We start from the raw sequence: 12,956 nt of genomic DNA, 5'->3' as shown, positions 1-12,956 counted from the left end.
TGTTCCGTATATGCGCTCCATTGCTCCACATTTTCATCAAAATCACCGATGTTTCCTAATATAGTAGCCATTTCAAGTTTCAAATTAAAATTTCTGTTTACTCACTGCACCCGTAACGTACGCAGATTCATCCACTCCTCGTTGCCACTTGTTTTGTTGGTACCTTTCTACCTAGACACAATTTAGGACTCAGAACTCAGAGATTCAAACATGAAGTGCTTTATTGGAAGGAAAGGAAGTTCTGGAAAGTTCCGAACAAAGAGAGCTAAACTTAACCGAGAACACCCAACCATTTATCTCCTGTGACAGCGCCACCACAGGTGGGAGGAGAACACACAATAGAACACACAATACATAACAGTGCCCTTAATGTGGGTCTTAGACCTTGACCAGCCTGGCTGGTGCATTTAAAGTGGGTCTTGGACCTTCACCAGACCGACTGGCCTGGCTAAGCCTGCTACAGAGGACTAACAAAATGGCCTCCACTACCCTTGCAGTGAAGTAGCTGATGAAGGCACAAGATGAATGGAAGCCCCTTGGTTATACATAGAAACATAGAAGAAACATAGAAGATAGGAGCAGGCCATTTGGCCCTTCGAGCCTGCTCCGCCATTCAACGAGATCATGGCTGATCATCCAAACCCTAGCACCCAGTCCCTACACCGACAGCCATCCCACCCAAGCCCTATCCCCGTAACCCCGTGTATTTAATCCCCCCTAACACTAAGGGTCAATTTTTATCATGGCCAATCAACCTAACCCAACCCGCACATCTTTGGACTGTGGGAGGAAACCGGAGCACCCGGAGGAAACCCACGCAAACACAGGGAGAATGTGCAAACTCCACACAGACAGTCACCCGAGGCCGGATTTGAACCCGGGTCCCTGGCGCTGTGAGGCAACAGTGCTAACCACTATGCCACCGTGCTACAGTACCGTAATACAGCACAGTCCTCTGCTAACTTGTGCAAGACAGTGAGATTAAGGGAAACACTCACCCAAGCAGTCTACTGGAGGGTAATCCATCCTCAATTGCGGTAAATATGAATAGTTTGGAGATAAAGGACAAGGCACTGGCAATAAACATGGTCAGTCTAGATGATACGGTGACGGCATTAAAAAATATTCCAGTCCAGATTTTAAGGGTCCCGAATTGCTGCTCATTACTGCTCATAATCAACATTGTGGACCAGTATTCTTCATCTGTGAATAGCAGTACTGCAGAGTTATACATGCCGACAAAGAAAATCAACAGAAGCTGAGCTACAGCTTCAAAAAAGCTGAGTGCTCAAAAGCAGTTCTTAATATAGACCTATGACATGTGAAGATAAAGAGTTAGGCTAAGAGTGCAATGGGACACGGGCTTATCATAGCCTACGTTTCAGGTATACCCAACATTCCCTCACCTCTATTGTATTACACAAAAGCACAGATAGCAGTAGTGGTGAATGCTAAAGGCAGGTGGATAATTTTTTGGGAGTATCCTCTCACAGAACATTTCCATTTTTGACACCTGATTTGGTAACATGGAGCCTATTATAATTCTGAGTGAGAGGGTCAGTATAGATTTTTTTTTTATTAAGTAAAGCATATCCTCCTGCAAACCCAACTTGCTGTTTCATTTCCAAAACTCAGCATTCCTCAAGAACTAGAATCATAGGGGGAAAAATTCAATATCGCCCCGTTTGGGGCGCGATTATCGGCCGTGCGCAAAGTTTAGCGCCTGGCGCTAATTATTGCCTCTAACTGCAAACTTGGCTTTTATCGCCCCTGGAGTTGATTGGAGCGCTAAATCAGGCGCTACACACCACTCTTAAGGCGTAAAGGCCGAGGAGCGAGGCGCTACCTCAGAGCGCTGGCGAAGCTCATGTGATGTCAGTCAGCAATGGAACACAGACACACTGGCACCATCCAGTTCTTAAAGGGGAGGGTTGATCTTGCTCTCCATCCACACCTGCTCATTGCAGCCTTGAATCTCGGCCTGGAGAGACCTGTGCATCAAATCTGCTGGAAAGAACAATGGAGAGACCCAGGGAAAGAGCTCAGAGTGCAGCCCCCACAGTCTCTTCTAAATCGATACAAGGAAGGGCAAATCAAAATGAACATGCAAAGTACTGCTCAGTACCCAAGACTCCTTCACACAGTGTTGAATCTCTCCAGAAGTCTCTCTCAGAATGCGTGGTGCAAAAATGTCACCAACAAAAAAAGGCAGGAAGCGGTCACCTTTAAATAGCACTCCCCCAGTCCCTTCCTGACTGCAAAACGCTCCCCTCAACCTGTCGTTGCTAGCGGCAGGCGGTAAGGCAGGGGGCGCCACTCAATATCCGGTCCGGGCATGACCGGGGCGTTGTACACTCAACTGACGTCATGATCTTCCAACGCTGGAGATCGTGGCGGTAGTGTTTAGCGCCGCCGCAAAATGTCTAGTTAATTTCGTGAGTGGCGCAAACATCGCTGCGCCCGGGCACTAGTTGCTTTGCGCCCCATTAGCGCCCTCTTAAGGTGCTAATGGGAGGCGCAAACAACTGAATTTTTCCCCCATAGAATCTTACAGCACAGAAGGAGGCCATTCGGCCCAACATGCCTGTGCCGGCTCTTTGAAAGAGCTATCCAATTAGTCCCACTCCCCCGCTCTTTCCCAGTAACCCTGCTGTTTTCCCAGAGCCCTGCAAATTTTTTCTTTTCAAGTATTTATCCAATTCCCTTTTGAGAGTTACTATTAAATCTGCTTCCACCGCCCTTTCAGGCAGTGCATTCCAGATCACAACAACTCGCTGCGTAAAAACTGTCGCCTCATCTCCCCTGGTTCTTTTGCCAATTAGTTTAAACCTGTGTCCTCCAGTTACAGACCCTCCTGCCACTGGAAACTGTTGTAGCAGGGGGTTGTTAAACAGAAGGGTTGTAAGGAGCCCATCTACATTTTCTACTGAAACAATCCATACAAAAATAATAAGTTCAATTTGAGTAAAAAGTCCAATGAAGGTGCAATTCTTTCCTCCCATTATTCCAAGATGCCAACTATGTTAAATATTTTGCTTATCGCCATTAATCTATTGGTGTTTCTTTACTATTCAGCACTCTTTGTATTTTGACGATATATTTTTTTCCCTGTTGTTTTTTTTTAACAGCAAGTTTAACCACCAGAACATTGTCCGATGTATCGGTGTGAGTCTCCAAGCACTGCCTCGATTTATCCTTCTAGAGCTCATGACTGGAGGAGACATGAAGACTTTTCTCAGAGAAAACAGGCCAAAAGCTGTAAGCACAAAAGTGAACATTTGTAACATTTCTCGTGTGGTGCCCCACAACGTAGCATAGCCAAGAAGCAGGGGCCAGATTAGGTCCAGACTTAAATAACAGATAGACAGACACAACATAGGCACTTTCTTCGGCAGCACCTCCCAAACCCACAACCTCTACCACCTAGAAGGACAAAGGCAGCAGGCACTTGAGAACACCATCACCTGCATGTTCCCCTCCAAGTCACAAACCATCCTGACTTGGAAATATATCACCGATCCTTCATCGTCGCTGGGTCAAAATCCTGGAACTCCCTAACAGCACAGTGGGAGTATCTTCACCACACGGACTGCAGCAGTTCAAAAAGGCGGCTCACCACCACCTTCTCAAGCAATTAGGGATGGGCAAAAAATGCCTGCGATGCCCACATCCCACAAACAAATAAAAAATAATAGGCAGTTAATATATGCACACAGTGAATCAACTGCCCCTCGTGGGGCACACTCCATTAAAGCCTACAAGCCAACTACTTTCTATCTTGAAATAAGCTAGCATGTTAAGATCAAACAGGTTCTCCATGAATGCTCAGCAGGCAGTGCATAAGATGTCCATAGGAACAGGAGTAGGCCATTCAGCCCCTTGAGAACCTGCTCCACCATTCAATTAGCTCATACCTGATCTGTACCTCAACTTCATTTACCTGCCATAGCTCCATATTCCATAATACCCTTACCAAACTAAACATCCCTCACTCTCAGTCTTGAAAGCTCCAATTGTCCCAGCATCCACAGCATTTTGGGGGGAGAGTTCCAGATTTCTACTACCCTTTGTGTGGAAAAGGTGCTCCCTGATTTCACTCCTGAACAACCTAGCTCTAATTTTAAGATTATGCCCCTCATTCTTGATTCCCTTAACAAATATAAAGGTCGCTTTATTAAAATCTATTTATGTGATAACAGTTTGATGGTGATTCTCAAGACGGGATGTTTCAGACTTTCCGGCCCTGATATTAATGGGGAGGCTCCGGGAGAGGAACATGTTTCGAAGAACCCAGCAATGCCGGGGCCCAGAGCTCCTGCCGATTTTAATGGCAGGACCTCATTAACATCTTGTAGCTCCGCAGCCTGGCCGGTGTTCCCGGCACTGGGAAGGACGCTCCGGTCGGCACTCTAGAGTGGGGGGAGGTTGGCGATCGGTGGAGGGACATCGGTGAACGGGAGTGGGGGGAGAATTACAGTAATCGGGAGTGGGGGGGGTCAGTAATCGGGAGTGGGGGGGTCAGTAATCGGGGGGGGGGTCAGTAATCGGGAGTGGGGTGTGGAGTTCGGCAATCGGGGCTTTGGGGAGGCTGGTGATCGGGGCTGAGGAAGGCTGATGGTTTCCTTGAGGGAGGTGCTTGGGGGGCAGGCCTCCTGGAATGGTGAAAGAGGCACTTACCTTAGGGAGCTCCCACTTCGGTTCAACTGCCGGGAATCCAACAGCTCAGGCATCGTGACTTTGGCATGTTAATTAGGCACCCACCCCTCCTCCAGTGCCTCTTTATCCTTTTTGTGATATGTGTTCTAAGTGTGGTCTAACCCAGGGTAACATAACTTCTCTGCCTTTCGTTTCTATTCCTCTAGAAATCCAATAAATTAAGAAATCCAGTTTGGTATACAAGTACACACCAAATCATTACACCATCGTATCCTCCGATCCTATGATCACAGTCCAAGTTAAATAACCTACAGTATTTCCTGGTCACTGGTGTTGCTGCAGAATAATTCATATAGATTCAATGGGTGTCCATGACTGACCTGAAATTGCTAGGAGGCCTTTGAATATTTCTCATGTTTAGACCAATTAAACGGAGTGAACCATCTCACACCAGCACTATTTGTTTCTCTATTTCAGACACAGACATCTACATTAACAATGCTGGACCTCTTGAACATGGCCAAGGATATAGCTTGTGGCTGCAAATACCTGGAAGACAATCATTTCATTCACAGGTTCGTAATGAGTTTCAGCAAATAGAACTTTATTTTAGGTTGAAGAAAATGGTTTTATGAGTTTTAAAAAAAAAAAAATTATACCCATTGTTACTGCTGTAGTTATACCCATTGTTATTGCTGTTGTTTATGATATGTTGGTTTATATATACTCTGTTTCATGGTTTGATCTTCTCAGGGACATTGCAGCGAGAAACTGTTTATTAACCTGCACTGGACCCAGGCGAGCAGCCAAAATTGGAGACTTTGGGATGGCTCGAGATATTTATAGGTACATCATAAATCTTTGATTGTGTCTTGTGTTAGAGCTGAGCTGAAGTTAATGCGACATTCAAGTTCATCACCAGACCAGCTCAACCCTTTAAATACTATTTGCTAAACTCAAACCTACGCTTTGATGTCACAGTATGATGATTGCCATCCCATTGTTGCCAGCCCATTGTTGGGCACAAGATCATTGTGCCGTTTGCCTTTGCGTCAACACACCCAATAAGCAACCACTCCACATAGGCACGTGACAACACATTGTGACTTTCTGCATCGATGGCATGAAGTGATCTCCCAAAGCTCAGCTGATTTCCTAGACCTGGTTTTGTTGCCTGATCCTAATCCTAATGTGTTTCTGTGTCCAGGGCAAGCTACTACAGGAAAGGTGGACGTGCCATGCTGCCAGTCAAGTGGATGCCTCCAGAAGCTTTCCTTGAAGGCATCTTCACATCAAAGACAGACACATGGTAATACGACAGACTCTTATAATACAACAGGCTCATGGTAGAATGGGCCCTCGAAATCAGCATCTGAGTCCGCTGCAGCAGAGCTAGTATGTGGCCTTGCCCTCTGGCGATCTGGCATCCTTCAAGAGGTGCAGGCTAACTTCAAGTGGAGTCAGAGATGCCCAATTTCCTGATCTACCAAAACAGGCGCGCAGCCAATAAACAGCGCGGGTAGCACGCCTCTCTCATTATAAGGAGGTGCCAGCGCCAACTTGTGGTGAACAACAGAGCTGAATCTGGCTATGCTCAGAAACACCGAAATCACCTCAGCTGGAAACAGAGGCAAGCAGATGCCATTGAGGTTTTTCTCCATAAAATGGACAATCTAGGTCCCTGTAGCTACTCACAACCCACTGAGGTCAATCAGAGGGCAATTGTAACTGCTTGTCAATCTCAGGGTGCAGGTCAGTGACTGGGGATTCTTTAGCTCGGTAATAGCCAGGCTAGCTGTGTGCCAGGTATGCTCCAGCCTGTAGCCCTCTGATTTAAGGGCCATTCAGCCCCTTGAGCCTGCTCCGCCATTCAATGAGATCATGGCTGATCATCCAAATTCAGTACCCTGTCCCTGCCTTCTCCCCATATCCCTTGATCCCTTTAGCCTTAAGAAATATATCCAACTCCTTCTTGAATATATTTAATGAATTGGCCTCCACTGCCCTCTGTGGCAGAGAATTCCACAGGTTCACCACTCTCTGGGTGAAAAAATTCCTCCTCATCTCTGTCCTAAATGGCTTACCCCCTTTCCTTAGACTGTAACCCCTGGTTCTGGACTCCCCGGCCATTGGGAACATCCTTCCTGCATCCAATCTGTCCAGTCCTGTTAGAATTTTATAAGTTTTAATGAGATCCCCTCTCATTCTTCTAAGCTCCAGCGAGTATAAGCTCAATCAACCCAATCTCTCCTCATACGTCATTCCTGCCATCCCAGGTATCAGTCTGGTGAATCTTCGCTGCACTCCCTCCATGGCAAGAACATCCTTCCTCAGATAAGGCGACCAAAACTGCACACTTTACTCAAGGTGTGGTCTCACCAAGGCCCTGTACAACTGCAGCAAGACATCCTTGTTCTTGTACTCGAACCCTCTTGCTACGAAGGCCAACATACCATTTGCCTTCTTAACCGCCTGCTGCACCTGCATGCGTACCTTCAGCGACTGGTGCACAAGGACACCCAGGTCTCGTTGCACTTCCCCTTCTCCCAATCTATTGCCGTTCAGATAATAATCTACCTTCCTGTTTTTGCCACCAAAGTGGATAACCTCGCATTTATCCACATTATACTGCATCTGCCATGCTTCTGCCCAATCACCCAACCTGTCCAAATCATACTGGAGTTTCTCGGTGATGCGCCATCAATTACTCAAAAGACTGAGGTTGAGCGAGTAACAATCAGGCTTTTATTAACTAAAGAATGAAGGTCTTGTCTCGAGTGGTCGACCCGTCCAGAATACTAAGGGACTGGGAGGTAGTCACTTATATACCTGGAATAGTGGGAGGAGTCAGCCGAGGCATGTCCAGACCTGTACCTAGTGGAATACACATACAGACACAGACAGGTATGACAGTGGTTTACCACATTCACCCCTTGTTTAAAAATGAGTCCGGCGGGGTGAAGTGTATTTAAAAGTTTGTGTATTGGAGTCTCTCCGGAGGCCTTGTCTGCCGCTGTGATCGACGTGGCGACGGCAGGGGTGGTGGAGCTTCCGGCGTCGCGTCCCGTGTAGGCTGGGGCCCTGGAGTGTAGTCCTCGTGGGTGACGGGCTCAGGCGTGCCGGCTGCTGGGGTTGGATATCGGGTCGTTGGGGGGGGTGGTAATGGGTAGTGGGTTACAGCGGTCCCCGAGGGTGCGAGGTCTCGTATGGAGACTGTGTCCTCCCGCCCGTCCGGGTACGCAATGTAAGCGTACTGGGGGTTGGCGTGGAGGAGGTCGACCCTCTCGACCAGGGGGTCCGTTTTATTGGCCCTCACGTGTCTTCTCAGTAGTACCGGCCCTGGGGACGTCAGCCATGGCGGTAGCGATGTCCCCGATGTGGACTTCCTTGGGAAGACAAACATTTTCTCGTGAGGGGTGGCATTGGTGGCAGTGCAGAGAAGTGACCGAATCGAGTGGAGCGCATCGGGGAGCACCTCCTACCAGCGGGAGGTCGGAAGGCCCCTAGACTTTAAGGCTAGTAGGGCGGCCTTCCAAACAGTTGCATTCTCTCTTTCCACCTGTCCGTTCCCCCGGGGGTTGTAACTGGTGGTCCTGCTTGTGGCTATACCCCTAGCGAGCAGGTACTGGCGGAGTTCGTCGCTCATAAACGATGAGCCCCGGTCGCTATGGATATAGCTGGGGAAACCGAACAGGGTGAAGAGGCTGTTCAGAGATTTAATGACCGTGGCACTGGTCATGTCCGGGCAGGGGATAGCGAACGGGAACCGGGAGTACTCGTCAATGATGTTGAGGAAGTACACATTGCGGTCGGAGGAGGGGAGAGGCCCTTTGAAATCGACGCTCAGGCGTTCGAAAGGGCGAGTGGCTTTTATCAGGTGGGCTCTGTCTGGTCTATAAAAGTGCGGTTTGCACTCAGCGCAGACTTGGCAGTTCTTGGTCATGGTCCTGACCTCCTCGATGGAGTAAGGCAGGTTGCGGGCCTTGATGAAGTGGAAGAACCTGGTGACCCCCGGGTGGCAGAGGTCATTGTGGAGGGCCCTCAGCCTATCGATCTGCGCGCTGGCGCAGGTGCCACGCGATAGGGCATCTGGGGGTTCATTGAGCTTCCCAGGCCGGTACAAGATCTCGTAATTGTAGGTGGAAAGTTCGATTCTCCACCTCAAGATCTTGTCATTTTTGATTTTGCCCCTCTGCTTGTTGTTGAACATAAAAGCAACTGAACGCTGGTCAGTGAGCAGGGTAAATCGTTTTCCGGCCAGGTAGTGCCTCCAATGACGCACAGCCTCCACGATAGCCTGGGCCTCCTTCTCGACCGCGGAGTGTCTGGTCTCCGGGCCCTGGAGGGTTCGTGAGAAGAATGCCACAGGTCTCCCCGCCTGATTAAGGGTGGCGGCCAGAGCGAAGTCGGACGCATCGCTTTCCACCTGGAAGGGGATGGATTCGTCCACTGCGTGCACGGTGGCTTTGGCAATGTCTTCCTTGATACGGTGGAAGGCTAAGCGGGCCTCTGCCATCACGGGAAAAGAGGTGGACTTGATCAGCGGACGGGCTTTGTCTGCATAGTAGGGGACCCACTGAGCGTAGTAGGAAAAAAACCCTAGGCACCTCTTCAGAGCTTTTAGGCAGTGGGGCAGTGGGAGTTCCATAAGGGGACGCATCCGGTCCGGGTCGGGACCGATGACCCCGTGTTCTACAACACAGCCAAGGATGGCGAGGCGGTCTGTGCGGAATATGCACTTCTCCTTGTTATATGTCAGGTTCAGGAGTTGGGCGGTGCGGAGGAATTTCTCGAGGTTTGCGTCATGGTCCTGCAAGTCATGGCCGCAGATGGTCACATTATCTAGCTAAGGGAAAGTGGCCTGCAGCTCGTTTTGATCGACCATCCGGTCCATCTCCCTTTGGAAGACGGAGACCACTGGAAATCCAACCCCAGTAGAACGGCAGCGCAGAGGTCGGGCAGGACCAGGAGTTTAAAATTATTGAACACAGTCCCGTCTACTACTAGTGTCACCACGCAGTAGCCGCCAATGTCCGCTGACTGGGACTCGGAGGCCATAGAAATCCGCTGGTGCACAGGCAGGACTGGGAGAGAGCAACGCCGCACCGTGTCGGGGTGGATGAAGCTCTCTGTGCTCCCGGAGTCAAAAAGGCAGTTTATTGCATGGCCGTTTACCTTAACGTCCATTTTGGACCGAGCTAGCTGGTGCGGTCTCGTTTGGTCCAGCGTCACAGAGGCCAGCGTAGGGGTTGGTGTGTTGCTGCGAGTATCAGATGGGGGGGGGTTGGCGGTCTGCTGCGTCCCGGCTGGTGTCCAAGATGGCGGTGTCCATGATTCCCATGTGGCTGGAGTCGTCCAAGATGGCTGCTGCTGCGGTGGTTCGCACATGGCTGGGGTGGCCCAAGATGGCGGCTCGCACGGCCCACACGCGGCGCTGCTGGCATTCGGGGTGGCTTTGGCCTTGCAGACGCTGGCGTAGTGTCCCTTTTTCCCGCAGCCCGAGCAGGTCGCATTCTTCGCCGGGCAGCGCGCTCTGGGGTGTTTGGCCTGGCCACAGAAGTAGCATTTCTGGCCTTGGGATACTGCTGTCTGGCTTTGGGACACTGCTGCGGTAGTTGGGCCGTGGCTGGGGTGGCACGGTGCTATGGGGCTGTCCTACCGTGTCCCAGGTTGTCGTTCCCCGCGGCGTCCACGGTGCAGAGGAGTAGGCATCCATGCCCCGGAAGGCTGCGTCCAGCGTTAGTGCGATGTCGGAGGCTTTGTCGAGGGTGAGGTCACTCTGCTCCAGCAGTCGCTGTCGGGTGTAGTTGGACCTGTGGCCCGCTACGAAGGCATCCCGGATCAGTTCCTCCGTGTACTTAGTGGGCGTTACCGCCTTACACCCACAGGCCCGGCCAAGCACGGACAGTGCTTGGAGGTATTCCTCAGTCGATTCCCCAGGTTGTTGCTTGCGACTCCCCAGAAGGTGCCTAGCGTATACTTCGTTCACAGGGCGCGTGTACTGGGTCTTGAGGAGCTGGAGGGCGGCTGTGTATGAGGTCGCGTCCCGGATGACTGAGTACACTCGGTGGTTCACCTTGGAGAACAGGACAGACAGTTTGTCCGCATCCGTTTCGACCGCAGTGGAGGCAGTCAGGAATGTCTCGAAGCACGTGAGCCAGTGAGCAAACTTGGTGGAAGCGTCCGCTTCCCGACTGTCCAGGTCCAGGCATGCTGGTGTGAGGATCTTCTCCATTATAAAAAATTTAGTTAATAAAATTGATGCGCCATCAATTACTCAAAAGACTGAGGTTGAGCGAGTAACAATCAGGCTTTTATTAACTAAAGAATGAAGGTCTTGTCTCGAGTGGTCGACCCGTCCAGAATACTAAGGGACTGGGAGGTAGTCACTTATATACCTGGAATAGTGGGAGGAGTCAGCCGAGGCATGTCCAGACCTGTACCTAGTGGAATACACATACAGACACAGACAGGTATGACAGTGGTTTACCACACTCGGCATCCTCCTCACAGCACACACGCCCACCCAGCTTTGTGTCGTCTGCAAACTTGGAGATATTACATCTAGTTCCCTCATCTAGATCATCATTTATATATATATTGTGAATAGCTGGGGTCCTGGGAGAGGCAAAAAACTAGAATATACAGAGGCATGTTTCAGGAAGTGGTCACGGTGTTGGTACATTGAGAAGCATTGGCCAGTCAGACACTAGCCTTTCAATCGTGTTCAAATCCAGCCCAGAGATGATGGGTTGAAAGTCTCTGCTGTTTGCTGGATGTAAGGGTTCAATGTGAAATGAGTTTGGTCAGTCTCAAACCAGTTGTTAGTAGGTTTACAGGAACGGTAGCATAGTGGTTATGTTACTGGGCTATTATCCAGAGGTCTGGACTAATGATCCGGAGACATGAGTGGTGACATGAAACTACCGGATTGTCGTAAAAACCCATCTGGTTGACTCATGTCCTTTAGGGAAGGAAATCTGCAATCCTTACCTGGTCTGGCCGAAATGTGACTCCAGACCCACAGCAATGTGGTTGACTCTTAACTGCCCTCTGAAATGGCCTAGCAAGCCACTCAGCTGCATCAAACCGCTAGGAAAATACCTCATGGACTGCAGCGGTTCAAGAAGGCAGCTCACCACCACCTTCTCAAGGGCAATGAAGGATGGGCAATAAATGCTGGCTTTGCCAGTGACGCCCACATCCCATAAGTGAATTTAAAAAAAGACAGCTCAAAGGTGTCCCTAATTTAGCAATAAATCACTCTAAATTAGCAATCTCATTCAGGGATGCTGGTAAAGAGTCACGTGGATAACTCAGAAAATGCTATACTGAGGTGGCAGCAGATTGTCAGAGCACAGTCGATATTCGGGGAGGGGACTTTTAATCAAACTCTCTGGGCAGGAAACCCACGGGATCACTGGCCAAGGTCAAGATTAAAGATCTGCTCCTTTTAAAACACTTTATGAGCCAGGAGTGCCCCCCCCCCAACCCCAGGCCCCTCAAGGAGTCCTTGGGCCTGCCCAAGCCTCGGCCTCCTCTGCCCCTAATCTCACTGGACCCCTCGATCTCCTGCAAAGACATTCTTCTACTGACTTCACTGGTTAGTAAAATCAGATGGGGTGTAAAACCAGCATTGCACCCAATCTCATCAGTTTTCTGACGGATGGGTTAAGTTCAAATTGCCCCTTCTGTACCTAACTTGCTATACCTAACCTGGAAGTGGTTCATGCTGACTTTGATTGCCAGAAATGGAAAATGATGCTTCACCAGGCCTAGCATCCTGAAACATGCCTCTGTATATTTTTTTTTTTTTTTATTCGTTTATGGGATCAGGGCGTCGCTGGCAATGCCAGCATTTATTGCCCATCCCTAGTTGCCCTTGAGAAGGTGGTGGTGAGCCGCCTTCTTTAACCACTGCAGTCTGTGTGGTGAAGGTACTCCTATAGTGCTGTTAGGTAGGGAGTTCCAGGATTTTGACCCAGCGACGATGAAGGATCGACGATATACTTCTAAGTCAGGATGGTGTGTGACTTGGAGGGGAACTTGGTGGTGTTCCCATGCGCCTGCTGCCCTTGTCCTTCTAGCTGGAAGAGGTCGCGGGTTTGGGAGGTGCTGCCGAAGAAGCCTTGGTGAGTTGCTGCAGTGCATCTTGTAGATGGTACACACTGCAGCCATGGTGTGCCGGTGGTGGAGGAAGTGAATGTTTAAGGTGGTGGATGGGGTGCCAATCAAGCAGGCTGCTTTGTCCTGGATGGTGTCTAGCTTCTTGAGTGTTGTTGGAGCTGCACTCATCCAGG

General features: G+C 49.8%; 1 protein-coding gene across 2 annotated transcripts in view; it reads left to right on the top strand.

Moving 5' to 3' along the window:
- Positions 1 to 12,956, top strand: part of ltk (leukocyte receptor tyrosine kinase) — a 372,023-nt gene that overhangs the window by 338,481 nt on the left and 20,586 nt on the right. For both annotated transcript variants that reach the window (XM_086003657.1, XM_086003656.1), the window contains 4 exons: positions 3,129 to 3,258; positions 5,134 to 5,231; positions 5,410 to 5,502; positions 5,864 to 5,965. In XM_086003657.1, coding sequence (XP_085859783.1) covers positions 3,129 to 3,258; positions 5,134 to 5,231; positions 5,410 to 5,502; positions 5,864 to 5,965 — 423 coding nt within the window. The remainder of the gene's footprint in view (positions 1 to 3,128; positions 3,259 to 5,133; positions 5,232 to 5,409; positions 5,503 to 5,863; positions 5,966 to 12,956) is intronic.

The sequence above is a fragment of the Somniosus microcephalus genome, chromosome 12, assembly GCF_052327205.1.
Source record: "Somniosus microcephalus isolate GS21.2 chromosome 12, FLI_Smic_1.0, whole genome shotgun sequence".
Lineage (NCBI taxonomy): Eukaryota > Metazoa > Chordata > Chondrichthyes > Squaliformes > Somniosidae > Somniosus > Somniosus microcephalus.
The sequence above is the reverse complement of the archived record's forward strand: the minus strand, read 5'-3'. Positions and strand labels throughout refer to the sequence as shown.